General features: G+C 45.3%; 1 protein-coding gene across 3 annotated transcripts in view; it reads left to right on the top strand.

Annotated features, from left to right (window-relative positions):
* The window catches only part of LIMA1 (LIM domain and actin binding 1), a 94677-nt gene that overhangs the window by 19288 nt on the left and 59792 nt on the right, over positions 1 to 15597 (top strand). For all 3 annotated transcript variants that reach the window (XM_062203682.1, XM_062203683.1, XM_062203684.1), the window contains exon 2: positions 14250 to 14391. In XM_062203682.1, coding sequence (XP_062059666.1) covers positions 14273 to 14391 — 119 coding nt within the window. In that variant the 5' untranslated portion in view covers positions 14250 to 14272. The remainder of the gene's footprint in view (positions 1 to 14249; positions 14392 to 15597) is intronic.

Raw genomic sequence — 15597 nt, forward strand, 5'->3', positions numbered from 1 at the left:
ATCAGCACTTCATTCCTTTTTATGGCTGAATAATATTCCACTGTATGGGTATAGCACATTCTGTTTATTCATCAATGGATGGACATTTAGATTGTTTCCGCTTTTGGGTTACTGTGATAATGCTATGAATGTTCATATACAAGTTTTTGGTCATGTTTTCATTTCTCTGGAGTATATGAGAGTACGCCAAAAAAAAAGTTCCTGGAATGGAATTAAGAGATTATTTTGGTGCAGAAGATTTTGAAATCCATGCATAGTTTTTTTTTTTTTAAAGATTTTGTTAATTTATTTGAAAGTCAGAGTTACACAGAGAAAGGCGAGGCAGAGAGAGAGAGAGAGATGTCTTCCATCCAATGGTTCACTCCCCAATTGGCCGCAACAACCAGAACTGCGCCAATCTGAAGCCAGGAGCCAGGAGCTTCTTCTGGGTCTCCCATATGTGGACCCAAGGACTTGGGCCATTTTCTACTGCTTTCCCAGGCCATAGCAGAGAGCTGGATCGGAAATGGAGCAGCTGGGACTAGAACCGGTGCCCATATGGGATGCTGGTGCTTCAGACCTGCTGCGCCACAGCACCGGCTCCAATGTATCATTTTTTTAATAGTTCCATGAACTTACTGAGGTTGTCTTAGTTTTTTACTAAGTTGTCAAAGTTTTTTACACCAAGACAAAGCTGTGTTGTTTATTAGATTTTCTGCAAACTTTTTGAAGTGCCTTCAAACATATAAACATATAGGAGTGGATAGGTCCTATGGTAACTCTGTTTAAGCCTTTTGTGGAACTGCCAAACTATTTCCCAGAGTGACTGTGCCTTTTTTTTTTTTTTTTTTTTTTTTTTTTTTTTTTTTTTTTTGGACAGGCAGAGTGGACAGTGAGAGAGAGACAGAAAGGTCTTCCTTTTTGCCGTTGGTTCACCCTCCAATGGCCGCTGCGGCCGGTGCACCGCGCTGATCTGAAGCCAGGAGCCAGGTGCTTCTCCTGGTCTCCCATGCGGGTGCAGGGCCCCAGGACTTGGGCCATCCTCCACTGCCTTCCCGGGCCATAGCAGAGAGCTGGCCTGGAAGAGGGGCAACTGGGATAGAATCTGGCGCCCCGACCAGGACTAGAACCCCGTGTGCCGGCGCCGCAAGGCAGAGGATTAGCCTGTTAAGCCACGGCGCCGGCCAACTGTGCCATTTTATATCCCACCAGTGGTATGTCTGGATTCCAGTATCTCTGTATCCTCGCCAACACTCGTCAAACTCTAATTCTTTCAGCCATACCCTGCAGGAGGAAACCTTTTACATTGCTATCCAGTTTATAATAAGAATTTCTAATCTATACTGTGTGTGATACTCCGACATTTTCTTTCACATGTGGTTGTTTTTAGTGGCAGCACACATGCTGGTTCTGACCACTGTAACTGATTGACAACTCACTAACTGTGACTTTGGCTAGAAAAGCACTCAGCTATTTTAACCCCTTCATTTTACACACAGGGAAAAAGCAAGGCCCAGAATCGGGGCTTGTTCAGGGTTGTACTTACTAATTAGCGGCACATTCAAGATCACAGCCCAAGCCTTTGGGTTCCGGCTTTAACTTTGACATCTCAATAAGTTATAGTTGCCCTCATATTCACTGGATAAAAATAAAATAGGCATAAGCAGTTGGCCTAGGGCTAAGACTCCTCATTGGGTTGTCTGCTCACCTTAGTGGAGTGCCTGTGTTCCAGTCCCAGCTCTGCTCCTGATTCCAGCTTCCTACCAATACAGACTGGGGAAGGCATTGGGTAATGGCCCAAGTTGTAGGGTCTTTGTTTCCCCCGGGGAGACCTGGATTGGGTTCCTGGCTCCTGGCTTTGGCCTAACCCACCCCCGTTGCTCAAGCATTTGAGGAGTGAATCACTGTATGGAAGTTCTTTTTTACCTGTCTCCCTGCCTCTCAAATAAGTAAACAAAATCTCAAAAAATAAAAATTAAAAAAAGTTTTTATTCTGACTCCATTTTGAAAAAATGTTTTTCTCAAGCAGCGTTTTAGACTTAGCAAAACCGACCTACTGAAGAAAGAATGAAAATAACTGAATTTCAGTTATCATGAGTCACTGATCTTCACAGAGGTTGTGCTGTGTGGATAGGGAAGTTCTCAGTGAACCTAGAGGATGGGTTCAGATCAGCCAGATCAAGTTTATCAGTTCAGTGTTCCAGGTTCAAGTTGTCCGAGCTTCATTCTATTTTTTAAGATATATTTATTGATTTATTTGAAAAGCAGAATGACAGAGAGAGGAAGAGATAGATAAATCTTCCATCTGCTGGCTCACTCACTCCCCAGATACCTACAACAACCATGAGTAGGCCAGGCTGAAGCCAGGAGCCAGGAATTCCACCCATGTCTCCAACACGGGTGGCAGGACTCAAGTACTTGAGCCATTATCTGTTGCCTCCCAGGGTGAACATTAACAGGACTCAGAACCATGGGCAGCCATCTTCCTTGCAATGCAGATTTGAATGGCCTATAAAGATTTGAAGTGGGCAATATAAAAATACATTGTGCTGTTGTTCTTGGGGTTGCATCTAGATCTTCAACCCTGTAATTGTTGTCCAACATATGATGAGGAAACCCTCTGACACTAGAGTCACTTCAAGGTTCTTGTTAAATGTGATTTTCCTGGGCCCTACTCCAGACCTGATGAATCAGAATCATGGGATGGGACCTGGAACTTAATATTATAAACAAGTTTCTTAGGTGATTCATATTTTCACTCAAAGTTTGTGACTTAATTTCAAGTCTCCCCTCCCCCTTTTTTAGTTCTTATCTTGAGTTATTATCTAGTTTCTTATCTAGAGTTATTGTCTGGCTTTGGCCCAGGCAAAGCCAAATAATTATTCATTAGCATGTGTAAGAAAATACCTGGATTATGTCAAAAGAGGGAGTGAGCTAAAACAGTCTGCGTTGATGGGATTCAGTTTTATTCTACCTGAGCGTAATGTTACAAACTATTTTTTGATGGCTGTATCCACTGGTTTCTAAACACAACCTATTATATTGCTTCATTTTCTACCCCCCCCCCCAGCACTAGTTTATAAAAATGCTGAATCCAACAAATGACCTCAGATACTTGGGATCCCTCCATTCATTAACAAACACTTGGTGAGCCCACCATCTGTCAGTCACTGTTCTAAGAGTTAAAATGCAGTGTGATCAAAAAATCACAATGTCCATCAGTGTTAGGAGTAAGTCTAGTACCTTAGAAAAGCGAGAGGAACCTCCTAACCCAGACTTCAGTGGTGGGTGAGGAATCGGAAGAAGCATCTAGAAGGGAGGTGTAGCCCTGCAGTGAGTTAATCCACCACTTGGGACACCTGCGTCCTACATCAGAGTCCAGCTACTACTTGTCTTCCCAGTCCAGCTTCCTCCTAATGCATCCTAGAGGCAGCAGAGAATGACTGAAGCGCTTGGGCCCCAGCACCCATGTGGGAGACCTGGATGAAGCTCCTGGCTTCAGCCTGGCCCAGCCCTGGCTGTTGAGGCCATTTGGGGAATAAACCAGCAGATAAAAGATCTATCTCTTCTCCTTCTCCCTCTCTGTAACTCTGCATTTCAAATAAATTAAAAACAAAGGTGTAGCGGTTGAAAGCGTAGAATACGTATGGTGTGGGCTGTGCTGTGTTGTGTGTATTTGTGGGACAGTGGAAGCTATCCATCGTGCAGTGGAGAGTCTAAGCATGGAAGTCAGGAGGGCTACGGCTTATTCAGCTTTGGAAATCATCTGATGTCCGTGACCTGTGATGATCTGAGACCAGGTGGGCTGACCCAGAGAGAGAAGAGGATCTGATGCTTAGGTAGTTAGTGCCTGGGAACAAGAGCTAGTGGAGGTAGAAAAGGAGGCATCTGAGAAAACTGAATAGTTAAAAACATGGAAAGGAATCACAAGAGTTGTATTTAAGACAAAACAAGGGAAAATAGCATTGCAAAAATAAGAGATCCATCAACCAAATGGTGACTAAGAATGATTAAAACTGAGCCAGGGCTCTTGGATTTAACAATGAGAGATCTTTAGTGACCTTCAGGAGAACAATGGCAGTGGGATGGTGGGAATGGAAGCCAGGCCAATGTAGGCAGAGGCATGGATCCGAGCTGAGGAAGCAGAAAGACCGTGGTTTGGCTGTGACAGTGGGAGTGAGGTGAGGTAGTCATTTGAGAAGGAAAGAGACTTAAGAGTAAAAAGGAACTCTAAAACATTAATATATTCAAATTTCAGGTATGCATATATATTATCATCTTTATATGCATACTTATCAAAAACGTGAGCCTGTTGTGGGCAGAGGGGGGCCTGTCTGGTGCAGGTGGGGTGGGATTCTGGGGAGATGGAGCTTCCGCCTGGGCAGTCATGGCAAATGTTTTCACCCTGACATAGGCAAGCAGAGGGCAGATTGTGTCTGCAGGTGCTTGCTTGCTTCTTCCTTTATCCCTGGATGGCAAAGTGTGAATCAGCAGTGATGAATGTTTGTCAGCCCCTAGTGAAAGCTGCTTTGCAGGCCTAGCCTCCTTCCACGATTCCTTGTGAGAGCTCCCAGAGGTGAGACTGCTGCTGTTGCTGTTTATTTTTAAGACATAAAATCTCCTTAAAAGGAGATAGAGATTGTTATTGGAGTGACTCTGTCCTGATGCAAACATCTCCATCCTTATGACCCCTGGGAACTTGGTCAGTGTTACAGATATCCTATTGTCTGGATGCATGTTTCTACAGGTACCTGGCAGAGGCTCTTCTGAGAACAGTGGCGAGTTGATTCCAGCACACCTACAGACTTGTCTGTTGTCATGCTTCTGAACAACAGAGTAGTGAGCCTTTTATATCTAATATTTAAAGTTATTAGTAGTTCCATTTTTTTCATAGCATGGGAGTTTATGTCAGAGTTTCATTGAGCTAAAATTACTGAATAATTCACGGTATTGAAAAATCATATATGCTTTCTTAACAACTAGTCTTTTTTTCTAGACAACTTTTATTTAATAAATATAAATTTCATAGGTACAACTTTTAGATTATAGCAGTTCTTTCCCCCCAAACCATCCCACCTCCTACTCCCTCTCCCATCCCATTCTTCATTAAGATTCATTTTTAATTATCTTTATATACAGAAGATTAACTTTATACTAAGTAAAGATTTCAACAGTTTGTACCCACACAGACACTCAAAGTACTACTTTAAAGTACTACTTGAAGACTAGTTTTACCATTAATTCTCTTAGTACAACTCATTAAGGACAGAGGTCCTACATGGGGAGCAAGTGCACAGTGACTCCTGTTGTTGATTTAACAATTGATACTCTTATTTATGATGTCAGTGATCACCCAAGGCTCTTGTCATGAGCTGCCAAGGCTATCAAAGCCTCTTGAGTCCACAAACTCTGACGTTATTTAGACAGAGCCATAATCAAAGTGGAAGTTCTCTCCTCCCTTCAAAGAAAGGTACCTCCTTCTTTGATGCTCCATTCTTTCCCCTGGGATCTCACTCACAGAGATCTTTCATGTAGATCATTTTTTGCCACAGTGTCTTGGCTTTCCATGCCTGAAATGTTCCCATGGGCTCTTTAGCCCGATCCGAATGCCTTAAGGGCTGATTCTGAGGCCAGAGTGCTGTTTAGGGCATTTGTCATTCTATGAGTCTGCTGTGTTGCCTGCTTCCCATGAACAACTAGCCTTAAGATTGCCTGATAAGCATTCACTTTCTGCATTACTTGTGTTCTGGATAAAATTTAAAGCTTTGTACAATTCCATTCTAGGCATATGTAGAGAGTTTCCTCTATCTAATTTTATTTATTTATTTGTACTTTGTTTGAAAGAGAGATACAGACACACAGGAAGAGATCTTCCATCTGCTAGTTTAGTCCCCAAACGTCCACAACAGCAAGGGGCTAGGCCAAGCCTTCTGCTTCCCTCTACTTCTCAAATGCAGACAACAGCTGGCAGTGGGCCAGACCAAAGCCAGGAGCCCAGAACTCCATCTGGGTCTCCTATGTGGGTGGCAGAGACCCAGGTTCTTGAGCCATCATCTGCTATCTTCAGGAGTGTGCATTAACAGGAAGCTGAATTTCCAGCAGAGGTGGGACTCAAACCCAGGCCCTCTGATATGGGGTGCAGGCATCCCAAGCAGTCTTACCTTCCATGCCAACCGCTGCCCCACTTCTGCTTAGAAAGCAATATACTTGGGCCGGCACCACGGCTCAATAGGCTAATCCTCCGCCTGCGGCGCCGGCACACCGGGTTCTAGTCCCGGTAGGGGCCCTGGATTCTGTCCCAGTTGCTCCTCTTCCAGGACAGCTCTCTGCTGTGGCCTGGGAGTGCAGTGGAGAATGGCCCAAGTCCTTGGGCCCTGCACCCCATGGGAGACCAGGATAATAAGCACCTGGCTCCTGCCTTCGGATCAACGTGGTACACTGGCCGCAGCGCGGTGACCATTGGAGGGTGAACCAATGGCAAAAGGAAGACTTTTCTCTCTGTCTCTCTCTCACTGTCCACTCTGCCTGTCAAAAAAAAAAAAAAAAAAAAAAAAAAAAGAAAAGATTTGTTGGTAGACAAGTAGAGAAATTTTAAAACTCCACAACCTCCTTCTAAAAGATAACATTTTCTCTTAGTAAATCTGTGCTTTGTTCTAATTTTTCATCTGTATTCAGGTAGCTATACCACATGCTCAGGTAATCTGTTGGGACAGAGAGGGGTAGGAAGGAGGTGGGGTGTGGGACTGAGATTGGATTTGTACAAGAGCAGGATTTTATTAGTGGCCTCTGGGATTGCTATTGTGGTGGCAAGCCCATTTGCTTCTGTCCCAGCCTGGGAGAGAGAATTCCCTTGGTTAGGTGAGTCTGTAAGTGAAATTAGAATAAGTTTCCTGGAACAGCCAAGGGCCTCACCCTAAGCAATAGCTTAAGGAAGCAGATACCCGGGCCAGTTCCCAGTGAGTCACAGCCCAACCCTTAAGCTTTTCAAGGACCTTTGTTCCTGAGATCTTTATCTTCAGGCCATAGCTCACCCAGGACCATTGAGAGATCCCCACTCAAGCTGCCTGATTTGATAAAAGACCTTGACCAGGGATTTAGAACTCTAGCTCTAATGCAAATCAGCAGGTGACTTTGGGAAATTATGGGGCCATTATGTGGCTCAGGTCCCTCAATATAAAAAAGAGAGAGATTTGGTTACTGCATTTCTAAGCTTCTCCCTTAGTGTAAAATTCTGTATCTAAAACTGGCATCTTTTGCCTCAGCAGCTTGCCTTTCTTTCTTTTTTTTAAATTAAGATTTATTTATTTATTTATTTATTTGAAAGGCAGAGCGGTAGAAAGACACAGAGCGAGATTTTTTATCCAGTGGTTCACTCCCCGAATGGCTACAACATCCAGAGTTGGCCAGGCAGAAGCCAAGAGCCAGGAACCCAATCCAGGTCTTCCATGTGGGTGGCAGGAACTCAACCCAATTACTTGAGCCATCCCTACTGCCTCCCGAGTTTGCATTAGCAGGAAGCTGGAATTGGGAACAGAACTGGGACTCCATCCAGTCCAGCCACTGCAGCCTGGGACACAGGTACTCTAACGTGTGGCCTAACCCACTAGGCCAAATACCTGCTCCTTGTATTTGCTTTTACAGAACCTTTCTGTGTTCCTCCATAGAGACTGGGTAATCCACTGCAGAGCTCTTATCTTACAGATACGGATATTGAAACTCAGGGAAATTATTATTTTTATTCGTAGTAAAGGTCAAACCTGTGGAAGGGATAGCACACAGACTAGAACTCACCTGTGCTCACCCACAGGCTCCTCCACTGTTGGAAAATAGCCCAAGGTTTGCAAGGCTCTTCCTACACTGGCCCCATTCTGTCTCTTCCTATCTTATCTTCAACTTCTTTTGTACCTAGAGTCTAACTCACTCCCTAAAGGTGCTAATGCTTTTCCTTGCACAGAGGTGCCCTTTTCTCCTCCTGTGCTCACTTTGTTGAAATTCTGTCAGTTCTGTAAGTCCCAACTCAATTCAGCAGGGTTTTTTTGGTTTTTTTTTTTTTTTCCCCTTCTTTCCCACCAAGCCAGAAAAGCAGGTGGTGTAGCAACCCTGGTAGATTAGGAGCACTGCTGGGGCAGCGTCCTCTCCCTACATCTAGAAAGTAGGTATTCAGAAGCCTGGTGCCAGATCTATCAAGAAATCAGGTGCTGGGGCCGGCACTGTGGCACAGCGGGTTAAAGCCCTGCCCTGAAGCGCTGGCATCCCATATGGTTGCCAGTTCTAGTCCTGGCTGCTCCTCTTCCGATCCAGCTCTCTGCTATGGCCTGGGATAGCAGTAGAAGATGGCCCAAGTCCTTGGGCCCCTGCAACCACATGGGAGACCTGGAGGAAGTTCCTGGCTCCTGGCTTTAGATTGGCACAGCTGCGGCCATTGTGGCCAATTGGGGAGTGAACCAGCGGATGGAAGACCTCTCTCTCTGTCTCTACCCCTCTCCGTAACTCTGTCTTTCAAATAAATAAAATAAATCTTTTTTAAAAAAAAAAGAAATCAGATGTTAACTATAGCTATTGTGGTACAGTGGGTTAAGCTCTTGGCTTGGAATACCTGCATATCAGCGTGCTGGTTCAAGACCCAGCTGCTCCACTTCAAATCTAGCTTCCTGATAATGCATCTTGCGAGGCAGGAGATGGTGGCTCAAGCATTTTGGGTACCTGCCACTCACATGGGAGACCTGGATGGAGTTTGGGGCTCCCGACTTCAAGCCAGGCCCAGCTCTGGCTGTTGCAGCCATTTGGGGAGTGAAATAGCAGTTGGAAGTGCGCGCTCCCTCTCTCTGTAACTCTGCCATTCAAATAAATAAAAATACTTTTTTGTTTGTTTTTTTGTTTTGACAGAGTGGATAGTGAGAGAGAGAGAGAGACAGAGAGAAAGGTCTTCCTTTTTGCCGTTGGTTCACCCTCCAATGGCCGCTGCGGCCGGCACATCTCGCTGATCCGAAGGCAGGAGCCAGGTGCTTCTCCTGGTCTCCCATGTGGGTGCAGGGCCCAAGGACTTGGGCCATCCTCCACTGCACTCCCTGGCCACAGCAGAGAGCTGACCTGGAAGAGGGGCAACCGGGATAGAATCCAGTGCCCCAACCGGGACTAGAACCTGGTGTGCCGGCGCCACAAGGCAGAGGATTAGCCTGTTAAGCCACAGCGCCGGCCTAAAAATACTTTTTTAAAAAGAGGCTTTTTCCATATGTTTAAAAATAAAAAATGAACCAGTGGATAGATTACTCAGTTGTTGCTCTGCCTTTCAGATAAATGATTTTTTTTTTTTTAAATCATGTGCTGTGGTGGGCATTTGGCCTAGTGGTTAATATGCTCACAATCTACATCAGGACTTGAGTTCAATTCCTGGCTCTGACTCCTGACTCCAGCTTCCTATTTTTGCAGACCTGGGAGAGGCAGTGGTGATGCTTCAAGGAGTTCTACTCCTGCCCCCATGTAGCAGCCCTGTGTTGACTTCCTGATTCCCATCATCAGCCTCTACCCAACCCCTCACTATTGCAGGCATCTAGGGGGTAAACCAGTGAATGGGAACTCTTCTCTGCCTTTCAAATAAATAAGCAAATATTTAAAAAAAAAAAAATCATGTATTGAGGTTCTAGTGTTGTGGCATAGCAGGAAAAGTTGCCACCTATAATGCCAGGATCCCATGTGGGTGCCCGTTTGTGCCCCAGCTGCTCCACTTCTGATTCAGCTCCCTGCTAATGCACCTGGGAAAGCAGCAGAAATGGCCCAAGTACTTGAGTCCCTGCCACCCACACAGGAGACCTGGATGAAGCCCCTGGCTCCTGGCTTTGGCCTGGCTCAGCCCAGGCCATTGTGATCACTTAGGGACTGGACCAGTGGATGGAAGATCTCTGTCTCTCTCTATGTCTCTCCCTCTCTATATATAACTCCGACTTTCAAATAAATAAATATTAACAAAAAACTCACATATTTTGGCCTGCATTGTGTCATAACAGGTTAAGTTGCCACTTGCAGCACCAGCATTCCATATGGGCAGAAGTTTGAGTCCCTGCTGCCCCCCACCCTTTAAGATTTATTTATTTATTTGAAAGAGAGAGAGGTCTTCCATCCACCGGTTCACTCCCCAGATGGCTTCAACAGCTGGAGCTGTACCAATCCAAAGCCAGGAGAGAGGAGCTTCTTCCAGATCTCCCACGTGGGTGAAGGGGCACAAGCACTTGGGCCATTCTCCACTGCTTTCCCATGCCGCAGCAGAGAGCTGGATCTAAAGTGGACCAGCTGGGACTTGAACGGGCACCTACGTGGGGTGCCGGCACTGTAGGTGGCAGCTTTACCTGCTATGCCACAGCACCAGCCCCGCTGCTCCACTTCTGATCCAACTCCCTGCTAATTCACCTGGGAAAGCAGCAGCAGATGTCCCAAGTCCTTGGGCCCCTGCACCCAAGTTCAGGACCTGGAAGAAGTTTCTGGCTTCTGGCTCAATCTGGCCCAGACCTGGCCATTGCAGCATTTTGGGGGAATGAACCAGTATATGGAAGATCCCTCTCTCTGTAACTCTGCCTTTCAAATAAAATAAATCTTTATATTTTTTTAAGAGTTACAGAGAGGCAGAGGCAGAGAGAGAGGTCTTCCAGCCACTGGTTCATTCCCAATTGGCTACAATGGCCAGAGCTGTGCTGATCTGAAGCCAGGAGCCAGGAGCTTCCTCCAGGTCTCCCAAGTGGGTGCAGGGGCCCAAGGACTTGGGCCATCTTCTGCTGCTTTCCCAGGCCACAGCAGAGAGCTAGATTGGAAGTGGAGCATCCGGAACTCAAACTGGCGCCCATATGGGATGCTGGCACTGCAGACAGTGGATTTACCCACAGTGCCACAGCACCAGCCCCTAAAATAAATCTTTTTTAAAAAAGTCATGCTTTGATCCTCAGCTTTGTCTGTTTCTCAGGTGCTAATCATGTTGCTAAGAAATAAGAGTGTGCCTCTGAAAGAAGTGTGACCAGGGTGAGAGTGAGAGCCACTCAGTGCTTAAGTATAAGGTGTGCCTTACATCAGGGTGGATGTTCTGACTTTGCTTGGCTATCTGGCTGAGAGTAATCAAAGCCATTGACCTAAATGTGAGAATTAACTCCTTTTTCTGGGTACAGTGCAGTGGCATACGGGTTAAGCCACCGTCTGCAGTGCCGGCATCCCACATAGGCCCTAGTTTCAAGTCCTGGCTGTGCCACTTCTGATCTAGCTCCCTGCTAATCCACCAGCAGCAGAAGATGGCCCAAGTGCTTAGGCCGCTGCGCCCATGTGGGAGACCCGGAAGAAGGTCTGGCTCCTGGCTTTGGATCAGCCCAGCTCCAGCTGTTGCTGACATTTGGGGAGTGAACCAACGGAGACCTTTCTCTCTCTCTCTCTCTCTCTCTCTCTCTCTCTCTCCCTCCCTCCCTCTCCCTCTCCCTCTCCCTCCCTCCCTCTCTAACTCTGCAGCTCTGCCTTCCAAAAGAATGGATGTCGCCGGCGCCGCGGCTCACTAGGCTAATCCTCCGCCTTGCCTTGCGGCGCCGGCACACCAGGTTCTAGTCCCGGTCGGGGCACCGATCCTGTCCCGGTTGCCCCTCTTCCAGGCCAGCTCTCTGCTGTGGCCAGGGAGTGCAGTGGAGGATGGCCCAAGTCCTTGGGCCCTGCACCCCATGGGAGACCAGGAGAAGCACCTGGCTCCTGCCATCGGATCAGCGCGGCCATTGGAGGGTGAACCAACAGCAAAAGGAAGACCTTTCTCTCTGTCTCTCTCTCTCACTGTCCACTCTGCCTGTCAAAAAAAAAATAAATAAATAAATAAATAAAAAAACAAAACAAAACAAAAGAATGGATGTCTTTTAAAAAAAAAAAAAGACATGGGAGCAACAAACAATTCAGATTAACTGAATTATGCAAAACCATAAACCTCCATCTGCAGCACTTAAGCATCTTCCACTGCTTCCCCAGGCCATCAGCAGGGAGCTAGGTCAGAATCGGAGCAGCCGGAATGTGAACCGGCACCCATATGGGATGCTGGTTCTGCAGGCAGGGATTTACCCACAATGCCACAGTGCTGACCCCTGCTTCCATGTCTTTTGCTCACTGCAGAAAAGGCTGACCAGTGTTTGTGAGTCTGTCAGTTATAAAGTGGAGAATAGTTATCATATATTATGTGGTACCCTCAGGTTTATTTAAAAAACAAAAGGTAAAATTAAGGTTATTTAGTCCAGGAAGCAGAGATAATATTTAAAAAAAAACACACACATTTTATTGCTTCCTTATACTGTATCAGGGTCTTTTCTTTGTCTTATTTATTCATCATAAGGATACTATGAAAAATCCAAGTTTTAGGGAAAGGAATCCAAATTTATGTGTGAGGCCAACACCACTTACTTTAGACATATCTGTCTCTTACAGCAGACATCCTGACCCCAAGAGTAGTTGTTCTGTGCTGCCTTCCAACCTGGGGTTAAAACAAATAGGTTCACACAAACAACAAGGCTGTACATAGACTTCAAAATTTTGGGCACCAAAATAAACACACCTTTTAATTTTGTTTTTCCATAAACTTTTTAAAAATGTTTATTCAAGAGGTAGAAAGAAAAAGCTTCATTCCTCAAATGTCTGCAACAGCTGGGGTTAGGATGGGGCTGAAGGAGCCTGGAACTCAATCCAGGTTTCCCATGTGGTAGTATAAACCGTATATTCTACCAGATCAGTTAGTGCTCTGCGGCTGTCAAAGAAAGCTACAAACAGTACTTCAAAAAGTTCAAAGAAAAGAGTGGGCAGTTGACCTAGCAGTTAAATGCTGTATCAGAGTACTGATTTGAGTCTCAGCTCCTCCACTTTCCATCTAACTTCCTGCTAATGCTCCTGAAAACAGGTGATGGCCCAAGTATTTAGGTCCCTGCCACCCATGTGGGAGACTCAGATGGAGTTCTGAGCTCCTGACTTCTGCCTGGCCCAGCCTGGCTGTTGTGGGTATTTGGGGATTGACTCAGCAGATGGAAGATCTCTCTCTGGCTCTCCTGCTCTGTCTGCCTTTGGAATAAAAAAATCAGTTTTGAAAACATACACACACACACACACACACAGTTCAGATTAATGGATAGAGACTACTTGAGGCAAAGGTATGGCTTTATGTATTCTTTAGTTTGAAGAGATTTTTAAAAAATATTTATTTTTAAGTCTGAGTTATACACAGAAGGAGAGGCAGAGAGAGAGAGAGAGAGAGGTCTTCCATCCTCTGGTTCACTCCCTGATCTCCCGAAATGGCCAGAGCTTCTTCCGGGTCTACCACATGGGTGCAGGGGCGCAAGGACTTGGCCATCTTCTACTGCTTTCCCAGGCCATAGCAGAGAACTGGATTGGAAGTGAAACAGCTGGGACTTGAACCAGCATCCATATGGGATGCCAGCACTGCAGGCGGCGGCTTTACCTGCTACGCCACAGCATCAGCCCCTGAAGAGATTTTTATAAAATTCAGTTTAGAGATTTTATTCTCTGAATTGAAAGTACATTATGTTTCCCCCAATTGTTTAAAGGCTTTAAAATAATAAGAATTATAAAATCAGCCAGTGCTAATAAATTATACTTGAACACATTATCTCCCTAAGTCTACATTAAAACCCTTTAAAGATAGATATTATCCTCATTTTTCAGCTGAAGAAACTAAAACTGAAACAATTACATAATTTGTTCAAAGTAACTAAGTTGTGATTTTGCTGGAATCTGTCCCACCTTAAAGCCCTTGCTCTTCTATTACGCCATGCTGTGTACTCCTCTCTCTCCCCAACACCAGGTGGCCAGTGCCACAAAACTTGTGGGTAGAGGGCAGCCAAAAAAAACTTGGATGCAGGTAGAACCTACTTTGGATCTGACTCTTGTAAGAGGCTGATTGTACCTCCCCTGGGATGTAATTCAGTAGAGGAGAACATTTCACTCCAAATGTGACTTTGGAACAGACTTGGGTTCAGGAAAAGGCCAGTTAGTATCTACACAGTAGGATCAGTCATAAAATGATGGAACTGGAAGGGACCTTAGAGATCATCTTGTCTAACCTCCTTTTGCAGGAAACTCCAACCCAAAGATCCTCAATCATTTGACCAAGATTACACAGTTTTGGGGAGAATCAGTAGAAAAGTATAGTGTTCTAGTGTAGAGTTCTCTGTTCTCTACTCATACCACACCACTGCCAAGCCCTGGATGCTGGAGAATGCTCTCCTGTGTCTAATGTTTTGCTTTTCTTTGTTGCATAGGTATTTCAGTATCTGAAGACAAGATGGAATCAGCTCCATTTAATAGACGGCAATGGACTTCGCTATCGCTGAGGGTAACAGCGAAAGAACTTTCTCTTGTCAACAAGAACAGGTCATCGGCCATTGTGGAAATATTCTCCAAGTAAGTGCTGAGCCTGGTCCAAGAGGACCATCTGTGTGGAGCGCATGTTGCCATCTGTCAGGGAAATTGTGAAGGAAATACAAGTATGAAGGGGCCTTACTGAGCACTCCCTGGATTTTAAGCACTGTGGAAGGCACTGTGGAAACAGAGGATGGTAACAGTAGTCAAAAGACATTCTCTGCCTTTGAATTTTTGTTTAGTTGGGGAAAGAAAAAGTTACAACAATTATAATAAACATAATTGCAAAGCAAAATATCAACAAGGCAAAAGAAATAGAAGTGAGGATGGGATAAAGACCGTCATGAGCAGGAGCTGAGTAGGAAGGCTTTCTGGTGGAGATGAATTTGATCACAAGTTTTTTTTGGTTGAAGGGGCTGGTAGATGCACTTTATACCTGCATTTTCCTAATCACTATTTACGTGGCTGTTTAGATTTAAATGAATTAAAATTAAACAGCATTTACAATTCAGTTTATCAGGTGCATTTGTTGCATTTCAAGCACCTGATAACCCTTGGCTGCCATCCTCAACAGCACAGACATTTCATCACTGGGCAAACTTCTGCTGAACAATGCAAAACTGTGCTCGCCTGGCTGCATGTTTGGGAAATCAAGGTTTATTGGCACACAGCTGTGCGCATTTGTGTATGTCTGTGGCTGATCTTGTGCTATAACGGTAGAGTTACAGTTGCAGCTGAGACCATATCACCCTTAAAGTCCAACATATTTACTGTCTGACCCCTGCCCTGGACCAGGAGATCTTTGGTATGAGGGCCCCATTCCTGTGTGTTTTATATCCCTAGTGTGTAGCTGTAGCCCAACGACTAGAGCATAGAGACATCAGCAAATGTTCAAGGGCCGGTCTGTGTCAGTGATGTGCCTGAGTTGGTACACACATCAGCCACTCGGAGATGCCATGGTAGGGAGGAGCCTTGGACAGGCAGTAGGCTCACCTTGTGAGTATAGACTTTTTGAGTAACAGGAAGCTACTGCACATTTTGTAGAAGAAAGCTGGTAAAAATGTGAAGAAGGTGATTCCGGGAGCTGTGTCAAGGACACAGTGAAATACCAGTAGGGAATTTCTGTTATCTGCAATGTCACCTTTTCTTCAAGAACAAATCCATCAAACACCTGCTATGTGCAAAATGCTGCCCTTCCAAATTGTTGACCTTGGTTCCTACTTGGTGCAGTGGAGGTCAAGGTGAGAC

Source organism: Lepus europaeus, chromosome 10 (assembly GCF_033115175.1).
Source record: "Lepus europaeus isolate LE1 chromosome 10, mLepTim1.pri, whole genome shotgun sequence".
Classification (NCBI taxonomy): Eukaryota; Metazoa; Chordata; class Mammalia; order Lagomorpha; family Leporidae; genus Lepus; species Lepus europaeus.